Consider the following 21,267-nt stretch of genomic DNA (forward strand, 5'->3'; position numbering starts at 1 on the left):
CCTTTTCAGGTAGGGTTGCCAGGCTATGCAGGATGGTCAGGGAAACAAGTGGGCTCCTATATTATTTTAGGGGGAAACCCAGAAAGGGTAAAACTTTGCAGTTCCTGTAATTCCTAGAGCTACCCTAGCAATGCAGATGGTGGTACAGGGTATTGATATATGACATGGTGTAGTGGTTAGAAAGATGGGCTATAATCTAGGATGCACCAAGATTTCCCTCCCTCCACCTAAAGCTCACTTAATGATTATGGATCACAAAATATGTTTTTAGTGGCCTGGATTGTATCACTCCACTAAGCAAAGTCTGAAGCCTTCCTCCAACAGAAGAGCCACTTGAGTTGGAGGATGGTTCTTAGGCTAGAGGATGACTCCTAACATTGAAAGAAAGTTCCTCCAGCCTGAATGAGTTGTGGGAAGCTAGCTTACACACTTTTTGGGGGGTGCTGTCAAGTCACAGCTGACTTATGGCAAGCCTGTAGGGTTTTCAAGGCAAAAGATGTCCACAGGTGGTTTGCCATTGCTTGCCTCCACGTCACAACCCAGATGTTCCTTGGAGGTTGCCCATCCAAATACTAGACTGGGCCGACCCTGCTTAGCTTCTGAGATCTGACAAGATCAGGCTAGCCTGGGGCTATCCAGGTCAGGATAGCTTTCACACAACATTTATTTTAAAGAATGTTAGCAAAGACATTTGCGTATCATAGCAGCCAAAAGGAACGTAGTCGAGGATACGCTCAGTATCAGATTCGGTGCGCATGAACCGGTAGCACAAAGAGCAGGAAAACTGGAATTGTATTTTGTTGGATTGCTTGACGATTTGTCACAAGGCTTTGAAAGGGGAGGGGCAGAGTAGTGCAGATTTATTTTTTCCGCAGCTCTCTTGGGTGTCTTTGAATTATGAAAGTGAAAATTTAATAAGACTCTCTGTTCTTCTCATCTCACTCCCAGTTGCTGTTTGTGTCCCAAGAAGGATTGGCTTTTCCCTTCATTGGAGTGGAAAAGTCAACTGCCAAATGGCATATTGTATCGTAGCACAGGCATTCAGACTCACTATTGTCCCCGTTGCTTGTCAGAAATTCAGTGCGTCGTGCAAATGTATAAGAGAGCATTCATTGAAGAAGACAACAAATGCTTTGTCAGCTCAGCCACATGGGCCTTTCGCCTTTACATTTTTTGGCAGTTCACGATCAGCTCTTCGTCACAGTGCCCCCTTCAACTTGCCAACCCCTGTTGGCAATACTCTTAGCCAGTCTCTCTCTCTTTTTCAAAAGGCCTGCTTGCATCTAACCTGCGTCCCTTTCTGGAACTTCTGGGAGGGTTTATTTTTTATTTTTACACCAGATAAAAAGTGGCTTGCCAAAACACCACTTAGCACATTTGTGGCCGATATGAGATGTGAGCCAGAAGCCTGCTAGATCACAGCTTATTCTCTTTGCCACTAGGCTACACCCACTCATCACAGGCCCACCAACAGTCATGACCGCTTAAATGCAACTCCTTGTTCAGAAGCAATCTTTAAGAACAACCCTTCACTTTTATAACCTGCTTTTCCAGACGCATCTGGCTGGCCACTGATAAAACTGCTAGTCTAGATGGACTCTCGGCTCAATTCTACAAAGACATTCTTCTGTTCTTCTGACATTTCCAAGTCCTTCCTTCTTAAGCAATGTCGGAACTAAGCCACACTGTTCTCTGGCACTGGGGAGCTCATCATACCAACTTCCTAATACAACTTAACCATTTTATTATTTTGAACCGAAATAGTTTCTTTTCCAGAATGAAGCTTGCTAACTGTATATCTACTCTCCCTCATTTGCCCCATCACCAGTTTATTAACAAAGGATTTCTCTTAGCCTCAGTCTTTCCTAACAATTTTCTACTTAACAGGACAATAGTACATATTTCTGTGATAACGGCTTGTATCCAATAAGATCCACTCATGGGCTGGGATAAACGTAAGTGAAAGTACCCATGCATAAATGACCTTTAGTGAACCAGCTGACCAGGTGACCTTGGGCCAGTCATGAGCATGTATACTTTGATTCTGTCTTAACCTATGTCAGGAGGCTGTTGTGAGGTTGAATGTGGAGAGGAAAGCCTAAAGCTCAGTGGAGTAAGGAGGGGTAACGTGACAGGTAGAAGTCCTTGGTGCTATATTCACTCTCTAAGGGGAGCCAGCATGGTGTAGTGGTTAAGAGCGGTGGTTTGGAGCAGTGGACTCTGACCTGGAGAACCGGGTTTGATTCCCCACTCCTCCACATGAGCAATGGTGGCTAATCTGGTAAACTGGATTTGTTTCCCCGCTCCTACACATGAAGAGTAGACCAGCTTAGGATCAATCTCCTCACCTGTTTGCAGGGTGGCACCTTCAGCAGGTTTTGCTCATGCCTTTCTCCATCAGAAAAAGCCCATCTCCATTGGAGAAATGGTGATGAAAGATCCTTTGGGGTGGTGTCCAGCTCCAAGGAACAGTCACACACGCATTATGTAATTTATAGGCATACATTGAATGAACAGAAATAAGAAGTTTAAAATTGGGGAGGGGAAAAACCCAGAACAAAACACCAACCTCAGTAGTAAATAAATTTAGTAGAACAAGCATGCCGTTTGACAGCCTGTCTCTTTATTCTCTGAATTCTGGAATGTAGCATAATTATTCCCAGATGATATAGCAAATTAAATTTTCAAAGGATTTTTTAGCAGTTCACTGCACTTGTTTCATCTTGTACCTATGCATTTCTTTTCCCCTTCCCTTATTTGTACTTGGTGTTTCTAAGTTTAAAAGTTCTTAAGACCTCCCCCCCACCTTTGCTTGGTTTTCTTCCCTAAACTTTCCCCCCCTTAAAGCAAGAAAAAGGGAAACTCTCATTGACCCGTAACCATTCTTTAGAATGTACAAAGAATATTTTATCCATCCTGCTCTTCCTGCTAGTGACAGTACCTAGATTTTAAAATCAGGCCAGGACTTGTCGTTTAAAAAATTTCTGAGCAGTAGCACTTAGTTTATTTTAAGATGTGGAGAGAGATTACTCAACTGCGAGACAGAGATCAAAAATTCTACTGCAGCCATGTTGAGATTATAGAAAAACTGAAGCAGAGAACATTTATGCTTCCTATTCCTGTATATTGCACAGCTTGCTCACAGTTGCTTCAGAACATCTAGATCAGGGGTATCGAACTCATTTGTTACGAGGGCCAGATAGGACATAAATATCACGTGGTTGGGCCGGGCCATGCCTCGCCAGCCCAGATCAGGGGCAGGGTGGTGGTGGCTTGGCACAGCAGGCTCGCCACCCCAGATTGGGACTGGGGGAGGGTTGCTGCCTCAACTGGCTCACGGGCCGGATAAAAGCTCTTAAGGGGCTGGATCCGGGCCCCAGGCCGAATGTTTGACATCCCTGATCTAGATGCTTTAGTTAGACTATATATCTGCCCACATATCAGCTACCTTGGAAGAGGTGGTGCTCACCTTGAAGAACCAGATTTGTGGTTTGAGTATATTCCTGGACAATTAACTGCTTATGGTTGGGGATGGGTGCTCTGGCCAGGTGTACTTTTGCTCATCTTAAGCTAGTACACCAACTGGGTATTTTCCTGAAGAAGGTAAATCTCAAATCTGTTAACAGTGCCATGCAATGCAATCCTAAGCATTTATACCTAGAATTAAGACCCATTGAGTTAAGTGGGATTTACTTCCTGATAAGTATGTTTTCAGGGGCCCCGTGGCATAGAGTGGTAAGCTGCATTACTGCAGTCAAAAGCTCTGCTCACGACCTGAGTTTGATCCCGACGGAAGTTGGTTTCAGGTAGCTGGCTCAAGGTTGACTCAGCCTTCCGTCCTTCCGAGGTCGGTGAAATGAGTACCCAGCTTGCTGGGGTTAAAGGGAAGATGACTGGGGAAGGCACTGGCAAACCACATAGTCAGCCTAGAAGTCAGAATTTTATTAATACAGTCGATTGACCAATCAGATATCAGTATTTCACATTATCCAAACTCAGTAGTGCTGTACAGTAGTATCACAAATTGGTTACATGAATAAAATGCAAGATCAATCAAAGCAATCCACAGTTAAAATTACCATCTTAATAGCCTGCCTAGTAAACATTGGGATGTGACGTCACCCCATGGGTCAGGAATGACCCAGTGCTTGCACAGGGGACTACCTTTACCTTTAAGTATGTTTAGGAATGCAATCTTAATCACATACATATTAGATTATTATGCTTTCCCCTACATTGGGTTGCCATTGAAGAGCATTTGGAAATGTCAATTGGTGTAGAATGCAGCAACGGTAATAGCAGCTAGGGCTTTTGTGTGTGTGTGTGTGTGTGTGTGTGCGTGCATGCGCCATCAAGTCCTAGCTGATTTATGGTGAACAAGTAGGGTTTTCAAGGCAAGAGACTAACAGAGATGATTTGCTACTGGCTGCCTGTGCACAGCAACCCTGGAATTCTTTGGTGGTCTCCCATCGAAGTACTAACCAGGGCTGACCATGCTTAGCTTCCGAGATCTGACGAGATCAGGCTAGCCTGGGCCATCCAAGTCGAAGCATATTACAACAGTATTGGAGTATCTTCCTTGCCTCTGCTCAGAGAATTGTGGAGCTTTTCACCAGAAAAGCTTTCACTGACTGGCAAGGTAGGATGCAATCCTTTGTGTTTTGCTCAACACAATGGGGCATTGCGTACTCAAAGTAAAGATTTCATGGAAAGATTCCCCCCCTTCTTTCCCCATGTATTGCAGACTTTCACAGTGTCTTAAGGCTTAGTTACCCATAAAATGCGTACTAAGTGAACAATGAAGTTATCATGGCACAGAAACCCAATTGTTTTAATCCCTTTCCCCATGCCGTTCTATCGTTTTATATGCCCTGAAAGTTCAGGAAAGCTTTTTAGGAAAGTCATTCATTTTATCAATAGGCATCTGGAAGTGTATCACCATCTACTTAAAGTACTGATCTAAGACCTAATGAAATGTTTGGATGCATCTTACGTTGTGGATAATCACAATTGGGGCTTGTTGATGGGTTAGGAGCCATAGATAATACAACATTTTGATATACCATCCTTCCCTCCCCTTCATGTGGTGTAAATGCACGAGGATTTTGAAATTCTTTTTAGTATTTTTTAGCTGTTTGTAGCCAGGAAAAAATGAACATTTTTGTTGTTCAAAACATCAACAAAAATGTATCAAATGACTTTTTTTTCTAAACTCTTCCTTGTCAGTACACTTTTCAGTTTATGAAGAACTTTCAACCACCTGGAAGTCTTTCTCCTCTAGGTTTGCCAGCCTCCAGGTGGGGCCTAGAGAATCTCCCAGCATTATACCTGATCTCCAGACTACAGAGATCAGTTCCCCTGGAGAAAATGACTGTTCTGGACGGTGGACTGTATAGCATTATACCCTGCAGAATCCAAGTCTTCCTCGGAAAATAGTTCGAAAACTACTTATTTAGATGAACTGGTAGTGGTTAAGAGCTGTGGTTTGGAGTGGTGGACTCGAATCTGGAGAACCAGGTTGGATTCCCCACTCTTCCACATGAGCAATGGACGCTAATCTGGTAAACCGGGTTGGTTTCCACACTCCACATGAAGCCAGCTGGGTGACCTTTGGCCAATCACAGCTCTCTTAGAGCTCTCTCGGCCCCACCTACCTCACAGGGTGTCTGTGGTGGGGAAGGGAAGGTGATTGTAAGCCGGTTTGATTCTTCCTTAAGTGGTAGAGAAAGTCGGCATATAAAAATCAACTCTTCTTCTCCTCCTGCTCCTCCTCACTCCCTGCTTCATTGACCGTTCATGGGCATGCAAGGTACAGCTGCTAAATTAAAATGATGCATGACTTCTGTAAATGTTATTGTATACTGTATCTAGGAATACGAAGCAGCCACCAAGTTTGTGGAACACTCACCAAGAGTGTGTCGAATTCCGTGCCTTTACTAATAGAAAACATGTATTAGTACGTAAAATATAAAGACTGTACAGTAGCTCAATATGTCAAGAAGGCTACCAGATGAGCTCCTTTTTTTAATAACTATAATTCAGTTTTCCATGTGTTTTCAAGATTTGTAAATGCAGAGAATGCCACTCATAGATACTAGGCAACTGGATGAATTTACATGGGGTTTTAGCATGGATTGGGAGCAGAAGAGAAGATTTTCCACATCGAAAAGTCAGTGATCTGTTAGAATGTTCTATTTCTTTTGGTTTTTGTATGGTCAACTGCAATTTCCAGATCAGCTGCAAATTACAAGGGTAGCAGAGACGTGCCCCCATGTTATGTGATATGGGGCAGAATGGAGGAGGATACCCTTCCCCCTCCAACAATGGTTACCAAGCTGGTACACCACAATTCAAGTAATATGAAGTTTTGCCACTTCCAGTATGTATGTTACAGTGGGTATGCAGCCTTTCAAGCCTTGGGTGAACCCCCAAAGCTGCCTTCTGTTGGATCAGGCCATTGACCCTCTCTAGGCCAGTACAGTCTTCTTTGACCAGCAGTGGACCTCCAAGGCCTTAGGAAGAAGAAGGTGTTTCCCAGCATCTGCTACCTGGTAGTGTGGTTTTTTCCAGAAAAAACTGAATTGGAAATTTTTCTGGAAAGACCAGACAAAAGCAAGGAGCTTCCTTTTCTGATACTTTCTGGAATTGTGTTTGTTGTCTGTCTGAATGGTTCAAGTTGGCCGTGATCCATTTTTTTGTTGTTGTTTAGCCAGGCGTCCATATTTTTCATTGATACATAGAGCCTATTATTGTGTGTGTGTTTAAAGTCAAGGTGCAGGTGACTTAACCACAACCTTGTAGGAATTTCAAGGCAAGAGACTAACCGAGGTGGTTTGCCATTAGGGTTGCCAGCCTCCAGGTGGTGGCTGGAGATCTCCCGCTATTATAACTGATCTCCAGCCATTAGAGATCAGTTCCCCTGGAGAAAATGGCCGCTTTGGCAATTGGACTGTATGGCATGGAAGTGTCCCTCCCCTCTCCAAACCCTAACCTCCTCAGGCTCTGCCTCAAAAATCTCCAGGTATTTCCCAACCCAGAGCTGGCAACCCTGTTTTTCATTGCCTTCCTCTGTGTAGCAACCCTGGTATTCCTTGGTGGACTCCCATCCAAATACTAACCAGGGCCAACCCTGCTTAGCTTCTGAGATCTGCCAAGATCAGGCTAGCCTGGGCCATCCAGGTCAGGGCAGCCTCTTTTTCATTTCATTTCATTAACCTTTATTGGCATACCAAAAGACAGAGATAGAAAAAAAAAAACAATATACCTCCAAAGGGCTATACATATAAGTTACAGTCGGGTTAATAAAACTTTTCTTGTTCTTTAAGAACTCCTGTAAGAAATTCAGCCACAGTAGCCGTAATTTTAGGATCATGGTCACTCAAAAGAAATTTGCATTTCACTTCATTACTCCTGTATGTCTTGTACTGGAGCAAAGTAGATAGCAGTTTATCCCGCAGAGTCACATAGAAGGGGCAATCTAAAAGGATGTGGTCTATTGTATCTAACAAGTTTAAACCGCATGTGCATAGGCGTTCATGCCTAGGGATCTGGAGGTATCGGCCTAAGAGCATCCTAGATGGGAATGCATTAACCCTAGCTAATAGAAAAGCGCGGCGTTGAGAAGGTATCTCTAGGTTATCTAGATACCTAGCCATTTTACCCGATCCATTATTAAGGCCTAGGGCCGCTGGAGAGCAGATGGGGGGAAGAGCTGGGTTAAAATTCTGCAATTCTACATCAAGGAGACGTTGCTTGATTCTTTTAAAGATGTAAGATTCATTGGCCAAAGCAAGATTATCTAAATCAATTCCAATTTGGCAGAGTCTAGATCTAATCAATATGTCCCATGAGAAATAATGAAGTTCACTTTTCAAGAAATATAAAAGGGAACCTGGCTCAGTTTGAAAATATAATTTGAGCCAATATCTTATTGTTTGAATCCAGGCTTTGGTGGCAATCAAGTTTTGCCCAGTTTCATGACAAATTGTGAAATATGAGACACATTTAGGTATCCCCAATATTTGTCTAGGAAATATGGCTTGGATGTTCTCCACTTCTTGATTAAGAGTTCCAAGCCATAAGGGAACTCCAAACAGAAGTTGGGGGAATATTTTCAAATTCAGGATTTTGATCACTGCAGGAACACACTGATTCCCCTTCGCGTAGAAAAACTGCTTGAGTTGATTTAAGGAAATCCTGGTGGCTTTAATAGTATTTTGTCGATGTATAGACCAATTGAGATTATAGTTATAAGTAATTCCCAAATACTTATAGCTTTTAACTTGTTCAATTGAATCCTTCCCAATGTGCCATTTGTATGAGGACCATTTTTTGGAAAATACCACTACTTTTGATTTGGAGGAGTTAATAGAAAGTAAATTAAAATGGCAATAATTATTAAAAGCATCTAGATATTGTTGGAGGCCTACTTTAGTGAAAGAAAGAATGATGGTGTCGTCCGCATAAAGAAGTAGAGGTAAAGACTGGGACCCTAATTTAGGTGGATGACCATTAACTGAACCCAATGACTGCACTAGATCAGAAAGAAAAATATTAAAAAGTAGGGGAGCTAAAACACACCCTTGTTTAACGCCTCTTTGAATTAAGATTTTCTTAGTCAGTCCACCATTAGGTGAGTATTTAACTTGGCAGGTGGTATTAAAGTGTAATTTCTTTAAAAGTATTAGCAGCCTGGGGTCAATTCCTAGATTTGACAATTTGTCCCACAGTTTCTCTCTAGGAATTGAGTCAAAAGCACTTTTTAGGTCTATGAAAGCTGCAAACAATTTCCCCCCACCTATCTTCATGTATTTTTCCACAAGAAAGGATAAAACGATACAGTCATCTAAAGATGATTTGTTCTTAGTGAATCCTATTTGCTCTGGGCCAATAATGGATTTAGCTTGAGACCACTCCGAAAGGCGGGTCTCAAGGTGTGCAGGGCAGCCTCTTATTACTTTCCTGTATTTTCACTCCCATCCTGTACTGTTGAATGCTAGTCTATATACAAGACTCATCCAGGATGCTGTTTTCTGTAAGCTTGGGGGAGTCCTTAAATTATGTCATTAGCACTTTTTATATGCTAATTAAGTTATAAATTGTGTATTTTATGTTGTTCACACACCAGAGTAAGATTAGGTTTTAAAGGGCAGTAGGTCCTGCAGATATTTGTTAATATATAAATTTTATTGGGTTTTATAATAGAAATTTTCCATTGCATTAAACAACATCTATAACAATATCGAATTTCAATTCTAACCTAAAGTTGCTATAATTCCATATCATATAGTTAAAAAGAGAAAAGAAAAAAGAAAAAAAAGAGATGGAAAAATTTTTTGACTTCCCCATCACCTCTATCTGCCTCTTAATAAAAAGTTCCTCCCGTCCTAGGTAATCTAATCTTGATAAAATATCAATACCATATATAAAAAACCATAATCTGTTAGTAAATATAATTATGCTTATTCAATATAAAAAAAAAATCAAAAATAATCCTCTGGATCAGATTAGAAAATATTCTTCCATTCTTCCCAATTTTAACTCATATTCACAATAATGCATCCACGCCCCCCATTCCCCCAAAAACCGAACGTCATTTTCTTCATTTAGAATAGCTGTGAGTTTTGCCATTTCTGCCACTTCAAACATTTTAACAATCCAGTCTTTTTTCTCTGGAGTTTCTAGCCCTTTCCATTTCGCTGCATAAAGCAGTCTCGCAGCTGTTGTGGCATATATCAAAAAGGTTCTTTGTGTTGCTAAGTCGTCTGGAATCATACTCAATAACATCATTTCTGGTGTTTTGGATATATTCTTTTGTAGTATTAATCTCAGTTCGTTATAAATCATGTCCCAGAAGTCTTTGGCTTTGTCACAGGTCCACCACATGTGATAAAAGGAACCAATTTCTTTGTTACATTTCCAACAAGTAGGGGCCATCGTTTTATAAATCTTTGCAATTTTCTTGGGTGTTAGATACCATCTATACATCATTTTATAGATGTTTTCTCGCACTGACTGTGCTTTTATTCCTTTTAAATCTTTAGACCATAATCTTTCCCATTTATTTAAAACAATATCATGTCCCACATTTTGAGCCCAATCGATCATAGTTGGTTTAATCGTGTCCTGCTCACAATATATTGTTAAAAGGAGATTATACATTTTAGAAATCAGCTTTGTATTATTGTCTAGTAGAATCCTTTGAAAAGAAGATTTTTCTTTAGAGAAACCTTTTTTTGCATCTTGTACAAAAACTGATTTGATTTGGTAATATTGAAGCCATTGTAGGTCATCCTTAAGCAATTGAAAGTCTTTTAGTGAGCATTTCTTTCCTTCCCAATTAATTAGATCTTGATAAGTAATAAATTTATCTGGTCTGAGTGGGCGCAAAGTTAGCATTTCTTGGGGTGATATCCACATCGGTGTTTCTGGTTCCAAAATGTGTTTATATCTCATCCAAATACGAAGTAGAGAGGACCTGATTATATGATTACGGAATGTTGCTTGTAACTTAATTTTATCATACCACAAATAACCATGCCATCCACTTAAGTTATTATAACCTTCCAAGTCTAGCAAACGTACATTTGACAAATCCATCCAGTCTTTTAGCCATACTAAAGCTACCGCTTCAGCATAAAGTTGAAAGTTAGGCAATGCTAAACCTCCTCTAGTTTTTAGATCCACCAAGTATTTATAAGCAGTCCTTGGTTTTTTTCCTTGCCAGATGAAGTTTGAAATGTCTTTCCTCCAAGTTTCAAAATATTTTGTTTGTGATATTATTGGTAAATTTTGGAATAAGAAGAGCATCCTCGGTAAGACATTCATTTGGATCGTTGAGATACGTCCCATTAATGACAATTTTTTGTTTGACCATATAATCATATCAGTTTTAATCTTACCCCATAACTTGAGGTAATTGTTGGTTAACAGATCTTTATTCTTTGCAGTGATCCAAATTCCCAGGTATTTAACTTTGTTAGCTTTCTCCCAGCCAGTATATGATATAAATTCCTGTTGTTGTATTTCCGATAAATTTTTAAATATTATCTTTGTTTTTTCTTGATTCACTTTAAAGCCTGATACTTTTCCAAAATCATCCAAAGTCTCCTGAAGTATATTCATTGACTGTGTTGGGTTTTCCAAAATTAGCAGTAGGTCATCCGCGAATGCTCTCAACTTAAATTCATGTTTTTTAATTCTTAGCCCGCGGATGTCCTCCATACTTCTTAGTTTCACACATAGCGGTTCCAACACCAACAAAAATAAAAGTGGAGACAAGGGACATCCCTGTCTAGTCCCTTTCGTGATTTGGCAGTTATCTGACATTGATTCATTAACCAAAATTTTAGCTTGTTGGGAGGTATAAATAGCCGATATACCTTTCTGAAAACGATCTCCAAAATTCAATTTATCCAAAATCCGTTTCAAAAAGTTCCAAGAGACCATATCAAAGGCTTTTTCTGCATCCAAAAATACAAAAGCCGCAGTTTGTTGAATATTATGGTCATAATATTCCAGTGAGTCTAGTAAAATTCTTACATTGTCTTTTATTTGCCTTCCTGGTATAAAACCTGCTTGGTCCTCATGTATAAGATCCTTAATAAATTGCTTTATCCTACATGCCAAAACCGAAGCAAAAATTTTGTAATCCACATTTAAGAGCGATATAGGTCTGTAATTAGATGTTTTTTCTGGATCTCTTCCTTCTTTGGGTATCAGTGATATAAATGCGTGTGACCAAGTCTCCGGGGATGTTCCCTCGTCCAAAATTGCATTGTAAAGTGAACCAAAAAATCCAACTAAATTGTCACTAAATGTTCTATAAAATAGTGCAGTAATTCCATCTGGTCCAGGTGTTTTATCCGTTTTTTGTCTCAGTATTGCTTCTTGTATTTCTTCCCTTGTTACTGGAGCTTCAATACATTCTCTCTGGGTCATTGACAAAGCTTTCATCTGTATTGAGTTTAGAAATTTATCTATTTTCTGTTTTGGAATATTTTCTTTCTGATATAACTTAGAGTAAAATGAAACAAATTCTTTCTGAATTTCTGAAGTTGAATAAACTGGTCCTTTAGCAGTTTGGATTTTTGTTATAATCTTCTTTTGAAATGAGTCCTTCAATTGTGTTGCTAAAAATTTTCCTGGTTTATTTGCATATTCAAAATACTTTTGTTTAGCAAGTTTCAGATTTTTATTCATTTCCTCCATTATTACCAAATTTAATTGGTGTTTAGATGCAGAAATTTGTATTTGAATTTCTCTTCTCTCCTCTTCCTGTGTTACCATTACCAATTTCTGTTCCAAATTTTGTAAATTCCAAAGTATGTTGTTTGTAAATTGCAATTGTGTCTTCTTCCAGGCCGAGTGTTTCTGTATCATAAAACCTCTCAGAACAGCTTTGAATGCGTCCCAAACTGTATTTAAAGAAGTTTCCCCATTAAGGTTAATTTCAAAAAAGTCTTTCATTAAAACCTGTAATTCCTTTTGTATCTTGTTGTCTTTTAAAAGTTTATCGTTCATTCGCCATCTAAATGCTTGTTTATTGTTCCAATCAAAGGTAACAGGATTGTGATCAGAAAAAGTTCTAGGTAAAATACGAATTTTACGTAGTTGCGTGAAAATTGATTTACTGGCCCATATCATATCGATTCTGGAGTGTGAATCGTGTCTTGCTGAATAGAAGGTGTATTCTTTAGCTGTTGTATTCATTGTTCTCCAAATGTCTTGTAATTCTAATTCTGAAGCCATGGCAAAGAAAGTTTTAGGCAAGCATCCATCATTGATATCTTTTGCTTTTGATTTTTTGTCCAGAGATGGGAGAATAATTCCATTGAAGTCGCCCATCAATAAAATTTGATCTTGTGCGTACTGGGTTATCAGGTCATGTAATTTTTCATAGAAGGATTTTTTCCCTTCATTGGGTGCATAGATTCCAACCACTATTGTCCTTTGTCCCAATATTTTAGTTCTGATAATTACAATTCTTCCTTCATTATCTTTATATACTAGTTCTGGACAGAGACTGGGGTGGGCATAGATTACCACTCCCTTTGTTTTAGTTTTAGCAGAAGCAATAAATGCTTGTCCAAGCACCTGTTTCTCCAAGTATTTTTTATGCTTTGAAGCTATATGGGTTTCTTGTAGGCAAATTAGGGAGTATTTATATTTCTGTAGATATTTGAAGATTCTAGCCCTTTTAGTTTTCTCATTCAGTCCATTTACATTCCAAGAAATTGCTTTTGCCATAATGTAGTATTTTTTAGCAAAATAAAAAGTCTATAGTTTAGTACCACCTTCTGCACCCTGTACCTCTTCTTCTTCCTCTTCTTCTTCCTCCTTCTCTCCAGGTAATTCTTTAAGGTCCATTTTATATTTTCTCAAAAATTTCCCCACATCTGCTTGGGATAGAATTGTCGTTTTCACTTCCTTATAGGTGAAAGCCAAACCTTGTGGCATAATCCAACGATATTTGATGCCATTAGCTTTCAGTATAGACACAAAGTCTTTGTAGTTATTCCTCTGTGAAAGTAGATGCCTTGGAATATCCTTCAGTAGTATAAGAGAGGAGTCTCCTGCTGACACTGGATTTTCATAATGAATCTTCATAATCTTGTCTTTAACTCTGGTGTCATAGAACACTATCATCAAATCTCTTGGCTTAGATCTTCTCATTCTAGCAGGTAGTGGTATCCTGTATATTCTATTAATGGCTTGTTTTAATTCTTGTTCGTCTATCTGAAATAAGTAGGCCAAATTTGGTATTGCAGATTCTTTATTATCTCCCATCATATCTGGAAAATTGCGTATACGAAGGTTGGTCTCTTTCACTCTCATCTCCATCATTGCCATTTGATTTTTTGCCGCCATCTGATCCGCTTGTATTGTTTCAATCTGTTTTTCTTGGCTTGTTAATTTTTTCTTTGTGTCCTTGTGCTCATCCATCACTTTCTTAATTGATACATCCATCGCTTGCATATCTGTCTTCATAACAGTCATTTGAGTTTTTACTTCTTTCAAGTCTCCAGTGACCACATCCAATTTCTGATTAATAGCTTGGGATGCTTGACCAAGATTTGTCATCATAGAAGTCAACTGTGCCATCTGTGTGGACATGTGTTCAAACTGTTTATTTGTTGCCTCAGTTTGTTTAGTTAGCATATCCTGTAACTTTTTTTCCATGGTCGAGGTTTGTAAAGAGTCCCTTAGTTTAGTATAGGCAGGGCTATGTAGTGAGCCAGAGCGGGGTCGAGACATTTACATTCAAAAAAAGCTGGTAAAATACATGTCCACCGACAGGGCCTTTAAGGTGCTGGTTAAAAGATGATAGTTCAAAGATCAGCCTAATAATTTTTTCGGGTTGAAAAGAGTCGAAATTGGCTTTAAAATTGCATTTTAAAGTTTTAAAATACCAGTGAGTTTTTTCGGTCGCTCTAGATCGGATTAATCAGGAAGTAAACAGGAAGTTACTAGTGCTGCAGACCTTCTCTCGCCTCTTCTCGATGGTTATTCCTTCAGGAATGATTTGAAGGTAACTCGAGTGCGACGGATATTCAGTCCCGCGGCTACTTCCTGTTGTTTTAGTTCCAATGATAGAGAGGGTGTTATAGAGAGTCTTCCGTTCCAGGCACTCCCTTACTGCAAACGTGGCAGGAATTCGCCGGAAAATCAGGAAGAGAAATCACCCTCCCCTTCCTTCGGACCTTCTCATTGGTGATAATTCTTGTCAATCTAAAAGGTATCCTTCCGACTCTTTGTTATGGTTTAGGCTGATCGATCCGATAAGGCTCCTGTCGCTAATCCCGATGACTAACTCAGATCAAACTTTTTCAGTTCGGATTATGGAGGGGAGGGGGTCCCAGAAATATTCTTATCAACCTCCCGTCTGTTCAAATTTCTAGTAAGTAGACGAAGAGTTCTTTTGTACTCACTTGGGTGTCAAGAGGTGAGGTTCTTTTCTTTATGTAGTCCTTATGTTGGTATTAAGGCGGTGGAGGGTAGAGCTTGCTGCCAAAGTTGCGTTTTGGCGATGTCCTTCCCTAGTGCCCTCGCAGGACCGGCGTCTAGGACTCCGAGGGGCTTAAAAAAGCCCCCTCAGAGTACCTAGGAGGTCAAACCGCGTTTGCGGGCTGCAGGGAGTTCCTGCTTTCCAACCCACTTGCAAGGGTCGGATTGGGGTATCTATGTACCCCCAAAATAACGCAGACTTGGATTTCTCCCAGGACAACCTGGGGAAATGGAGTGCTCTCTCCAACGGCACCACCGGAAGTCAGGTCCTGCAGATATTTGAACCCCCCTCCATTCTGTTGTTTTCTTGAGGGAAAAATTGATTTTGAATGGTTTCGATTATTGTGGAAACTTTACATCTGTAATTCGGTCTGAAGATGTTTTTAATACACATATATTTGTGGAACAAGTTGCAACTGAGTCATTTGCTTACTACTGAAATACTTTGTTAGCAAAAGTAGCTCTCTTATGCATAGTCTCCACGATATTAACTTTTAATAATTTAGATCTTCTCTCTCTCTCTCTCTCTCTCTCTCTCTCTCTTTTTTTTTTTTTTAAAAAACCAGATCTCTCAATGGCTGTACAAAAATTTTCACAGTCGCTTCAAGATTTTCAGTTTGAGTGCATTGGAGATGCTGAAACAGATGACGAAATTAGCATTGGTGAGTGTTTGGGTTTGCTTTTCATTGTGACTTCGGGACACCCTGTATGGCATCTGTATTTTGCTAGCATGTATCCTGAGGCACCCCCACAGAATCATCCACTGGAGTCTGAAAAATATTCAGTTAAAATGTGTGTATTTCCCTGACATTTTGCCATGTTTAATCTAAAGTAGAGATGTGAGACGCCTTGCAGCTGTGCTTTTCAACATGTTTGGGTTGATCCTGCTTGGTTGGTTTGCCTGTTAGTTCTCTTCCTCACAGGTGTGTGCTTCCTGCTAAAAGTTCTGATCATCTAGCTGTTGCGATGGTGTTGAATTGTTGCGTGGGAGGCCAGACTGTTGCATGCCTATCCCTGTTTACAGTGGTCTTACCAAGGTCCACAAGTTAACAACATAATTAAGGCCATGCTGGATCAGACCAAGGCCCATCGATTCCAGCAGTCTGTTTACACAGTGGCCAACCAGGTGCCTCTAGGACGCCCACAAACAAGACAACTGCAGCAGCATTATCCTGCCTGTGTTCCACAGCACCTAATATAATAGGCATGCTCCTCTGATCCTGGACAGAATAGGTATGCATCATGAGTAGTATCCATTTTTACTAGTAGCCATGAATAGCCCTCTCCTCCATGAACATGTCCGCTCCCCTCTTAAAGCCTTACAAGTTGGCAGCCATCACCACATCCTGAGGCAGGGAGTTCCACAGTTTAACTGTGCTTTGTGTGAAGAAATACTTCCTTTTATCTGTTTTGAAACTCTCGCCCTCCAGCTTCAGCAGATGACCCTGCGTTCTAGTTGTTGCTTTTGGGGGTGGGGAGGGTCTATGACAACTGTTCAGAGACTTATTGGGACATTTAACTGAACTGCCATTTCGCAACTTATCCGATACTTCAGATGCTCCCTAATCTATAATTTTAAAAATCGTGCTGTAATTGGATCAAAGGACATTTGGTGTACAAGACCTCTTGTACTGCACAGGCATCTGCCTTATACTGAACCAGATCATCAGTCCATCAAAGTGAGTTTTACGTAGTCAGACTGGCGGCAGCTCTCCAGGGTCTCCAGTAGAGGTCTTTCACATTACCTGGTTTTTTCAATTGGAAATCCTGGGGATTGAACCTGGGACCTTCTGCTCGCAAAACAGAGGCCGCTCCATTGAGCCACAGCCTCTCCCTCCTGTTTTGATCTTCCCTGTTCTCAAGAGCATTTGAAAAAGGTCTTCAGACATTCAAGTGCATTGAAAGCTACCTACGAAGAACCGAGGAATTGTGAAAATGGGGTTTGTCAGCTGATTTATTTCAAACTGCAAACTTCTGAAGTGGGATTTCTGGTTTACAAGGCAACTGTAGCTAGTTAGGTTGTCATGTGTATCAAAGAAGGTCACAAGAACAAAAGTTAAACTAACAAGAATCAGAGCTTAGTTTAGCAGATACCGTTTGCTGTTACCCTTCAGAAGCTGCCTTAAAAAAAAAAAGCATTGCAGAAGTAGCAACCTAGAAATTTAGTCAGTGCTGCATTCAGACAAAATGACAAACCTCTCTCCATCTACGCAGTTAGGGGGGAAATATTTTAAAAAATGTAACCATCATCTGTGACCATCAAAAATGTGACTTAATCGCTAATTTTGTTTCTTAATCTTATGGACTGCCTATTATAAAAAGAGCTAATCCTAAATATGCTTGTATGCTTAGCTAGTTCTTGTAAAGTGTTCCCTTCAGAAGCTTTTGGCAGTTTAAAACTGTTTTAAAGGTAAAGGTCCCCTGTGCAAGCACCAGGTCATTCCTGACCCGAAGGGTGACATCACATCCCAACGTTTACTAGGCAGACTTTTGTTTATGGGGTGGTTTGCCAGTGCCTTCCCCAGTCATCTTCCCTTTACCCCCAGCAAGCTGGGTACTCATTTTACCACCCTAGGAAGGATTGAAGGCTGAGTCAACCTTGAGCTGGCTACCTGAAACCAACTTCCGTCGGGATTGAACTCAGGTCGTGAGCAGAGCTTGGACTGCAGTACTGCAGTTTACCACTCTTATTAGCTGTCATGAGGAAAAGTGAGGTAGAAATATTGTAATTAATAAATAAATAACATTATTTTGATTTTTTTGTGCCTGATACCTGACATGAGTATATGCCCTTGTATTATCATGGGGGAACATTTTTAGATTAGTACAAGTACTTTTGAGCCAGTAGATATGTTATTGAAGATATTTCTATCCCACCTTTCCAATGTATATTCAAGATGTCCAACTATGATAAACCAAAACATTCAGTAAGCCAGCATTATAATTAGTTAATCCCACAATACATTAAGGGGGTGGTGTCATACTTCATGAAGGTTTGTACACAGATGGGATCTTTGTGGGTGTGGGAATAAAAAGGAGATGGTGCAGTTAGGGCAGAAGTGATTTGTGAGGAAACTTTTGCTTGGTTTTCTCTGGAAAATACTAGAAGTATTTCAATTTTGATTTTGCGTTCAAATTGCAAGCTGCCCACATCTTCTGAGAAGGAGCAGATTTTTTTGAAAATTGAAATTTCATGCATACAGTACAAGACTTGGCAGTTGTGTTTCAAATGTGTGCTCATGCAGATCAGTTGAAATGTATCTCGTTCCCATTTTTACGATTGTAGTTAAGTGTGTGGTGGCATCATGTGGCTGTATTAATGTTTCCTAGAAGTAGACTGGGTTGAATATGCAATGCATCATTCTCCCTATTGCTAATAAACGCAGCCCTTCCATCTTCAAAACGACATGTGCAATTTTTCAGGCACAGTTGATGGATGGCAAACATCTTTACTTGCTGAAGGTGCATTTTTGCGAAGCGTGCTTTCATCTCCTCTGAAATTTGAAAAGAAATATAAATTGACAGGGGAAGTGCGACATTGAGATCAAATGTATGTCAAGTGCCTGTTTAAAAAAAAACAAATGGGATAAACCAAGTTGAGTTGGCGTGATGCACTTCTGCATAAACATGTACTTGTCAATTCTGTTGATAAAGAACCTCTTTTCATGTTACTTTTGGAACTGCTATGGTGCAACTAATTTCCCATGCATCTCAGGTAATGCTGGGAGCACTGGGCCATGTGGGAGGAGCTCATGCTGAAGCTCCACCCACATGGCCCAGAGCTTTTTCTTGAGGGGTTGAGATAACGAACTGAGTTGTGGTGGCTTCCTCGCTTTGAAGGACCCCACAGACTTTTCAAATGACAGCTTCTGGGGATATGTGCCCCTCTTAATGTTTTTCTCCCCCCTCAACGTGATGTACATTAAACCTCTTACTAAGACATAAAGCACATTTTGCTTCCCTGGCCTGTTCTCAGTGATCAACACTCTTTTAATTAGCTCTACCATGGCAAATGGGCATGCATTTGGAGAAACAAAGTCGAACAATGTTGGAAAGCAAGTATACCAGAGTGATTTGTCAAACAAAGTTCCTTAAAGGATTTGACATCAGAGTAAAATTAGGCAAACAGGAGTTTTGCTTTGGATAGCAGAAGGGTCACTGGATCCTCCCGAGTAGGTGAGGGAACCACGGACAGGGACCATAAAGCATGAATGCGTGCAAACATTTTATCGACATTGTGAATTCACAGCTGTCAAGTCATCAGAGAAGCACGGATGGCCCTTCACTCCATGGCCTGGGTTTCCCTAGTTTTTTATTGGAGGTTGTGCAAATATTCATGAATCTTAGGAAGTGTTAAATGGCTTTTATGGTTTCCCTTTCCCAACACAGCTCTTTTTTTTTTCTTTTGTGGCGTGTATTCTGTTTTGCCATTTGTGTTGAACAGCACAGTGATGCTCTAAGGTCACTGAGATAGGGAACCTAAGGAAGCAAAAAGTTGCGTAAACGCATAAGAGCTGAACCGAGTTCCAGACAGCAAGATATGGGTAGCGTAACTATGTTGAGCAAGTTCTGGAAGGGAGTGTGGTATGCGCTGGAAATGCATTTCTAGAAGCAATATACTGTATTTCCCCCCAGCAATTACCTGTTGTGTTCAGACATCCTAACAAATATCTGTTCATGATGGTCACAAACTCCAGTCGTTCTTATGTTTGCATGGCTCCCGTCATCTGTGCCTCCCTCTTCCTTTATACACAGAGCAAAATCCAAAGCTTTGCAGTTAAACTTTATTTAAACACCAGTTTGTTCTGATGACCGAATGCAGGTGCTTGGGCAAATAAGGTGAAGTTCATTTCCTTCCCAATAAAGTGGGATTTAGGATCCAGTTTGCCCAGATATCTTAGCAAAGTAGAGTTGGGGAGGGAGAAGCAAGCGGGAGAGTGTGGGCATGACTATACTCTGTGTTGTTTCTGTTGTGGACTCACAGGCTTGTCAGGATGTCTGAATGTGGCCTCTGTTCCCTGATCAATCTGCTGTGTGTTGCCTGGCTGTTAGGCATTCTCTCAGTGCTTATGGGCTAGTCTGGATTCAAAGCTTTCAGTTCTTTAAAAGAACAAAAACAAAGACCAGGTTTCTGGCCTGTATAGTTCCTGAGGTAGAAAGAATGATACGTAGGCAGTATTCTGCCCAGTCATTCAGGAAGAAGCTGTCCTGTTCCGTCCTTTTCGTATGCTACCTAAAGGGGTAAATAGCAGGTCAGCAGTAATGTATTAAGTTTTTGTTTTAGTTTATTTCTCTTTGGCATATGATTCAAAAAGGAAGGAAGGAAGAAAAAGAAAGGAAGAAAAAGGAGAAAGAGAGAAAGAAAGGCAGGCAGGCAGGAAGGCAGGGAGGGAAGGCAAGAAGGCAGGAAAGAGAAAGAGAAAGAAAAAGAGAAAGAGAAAGAAAAAGAGAAAGAAAAAGAGAAAGAGAAAGGAAAGAAAGAAAGAGAAAGAAAGAAAAGAAAGAGAAAGGCAGGCAGGAAGGCAGGAAAAAAGGCAGGAAAGAAGGCAGGAAGGCAAGACAGAAAGAAAGGGGAGGAAGGGCAGGAAAGACTGGAAGGAAAAAAAGAAGCCAGGAAGGAAAGAAAGCAGGTAGGAAGGCAAGAAAGAAGGCAGGTAGGTAGGAAAGAAAGAAGGCAGGTAGGAGGGAGTTACATAAAATAAATACAATTTAATCACTTTAACCCCCCCCCCCCGACAACCAACTTAAATTCAATAAAAACAGCAGCCATTGAAGGGGCAACTGGCCTGGGCTGAGGGGGGAACTGATTGCCCCCAACCCTGCCTCCCCCAACAGAGGGGGAAGAAGAGGAAGAGCCAGCAGTGGCGGTGTGTTCTCACCTCCTCTGGGGCCTTGACAGCACTTGGCTTGGTATCCACTACCCATGCTTTCCCCCTCCAGGGCTTGGGCAGTGGCTGGCCAGCTATGCAGTCAGTCATGTTCACTTGCCCCTTTTCAGGGGGTGGGGTGGGGGGGCTCGGGCAGCAGCTGGCCAGCTCAGCAGCCACTGCACTCATTCACCCTCTCTCTGGGTCGGGCTTGGGCAGTGAGTGGCTGGTCATCTTCGTGGCTGGCATGGTGGCAGCCATGTGCATTCTCCTCCTCTAGGAGCAAGGCCCAAGTTGTGGCTAGCTGTCTCAGTGGTGGCTGCATACGCACGCCCCCCTCTTTGCATGGGACGTAGGCAGCCCCTTTCTTGAGCCTGGGGTGCCGCAGAGGGGC

General features: G+C 40.9%; 1 protein-coding gene across 1 annotated transcript in view; it reads left to right on the forward strand.

The window, feature by feature from the left end:
• Window positions 1-21,267, forward strand: part of ARHGAP42 (Rho GTPase activating protein 42) — a 181,288-nt gene that overhangs the window by 26,558 nt on the left and 133,463 nt on the right. The window contains exon 2 of the mRNA XM_056858115.1: window positions 15,573-15,668. Within this exon, the coding sequence (XP_056714093.1) occupies window positions 15,573-15,668 (96 nt within the window). The remainder of the gene's footprint in view (window positions 1-15,572; window positions 15,669-21,267) is intronic.

Source organism: Euleptes europaea, chromosome 12 (genome assembly GCF_029931775.1).
Source record: "Euleptes europaea isolate rEulEur1 chromosome 12, rEulEur1.hap1, whole genome shotgun sequence".
Lineage (NCBI taxonomy): Eukaryota > Metazoa > Chordata > Lepidosauria > Squamata > Sphaerodactylidae > Euleptes > Euleptes europaea.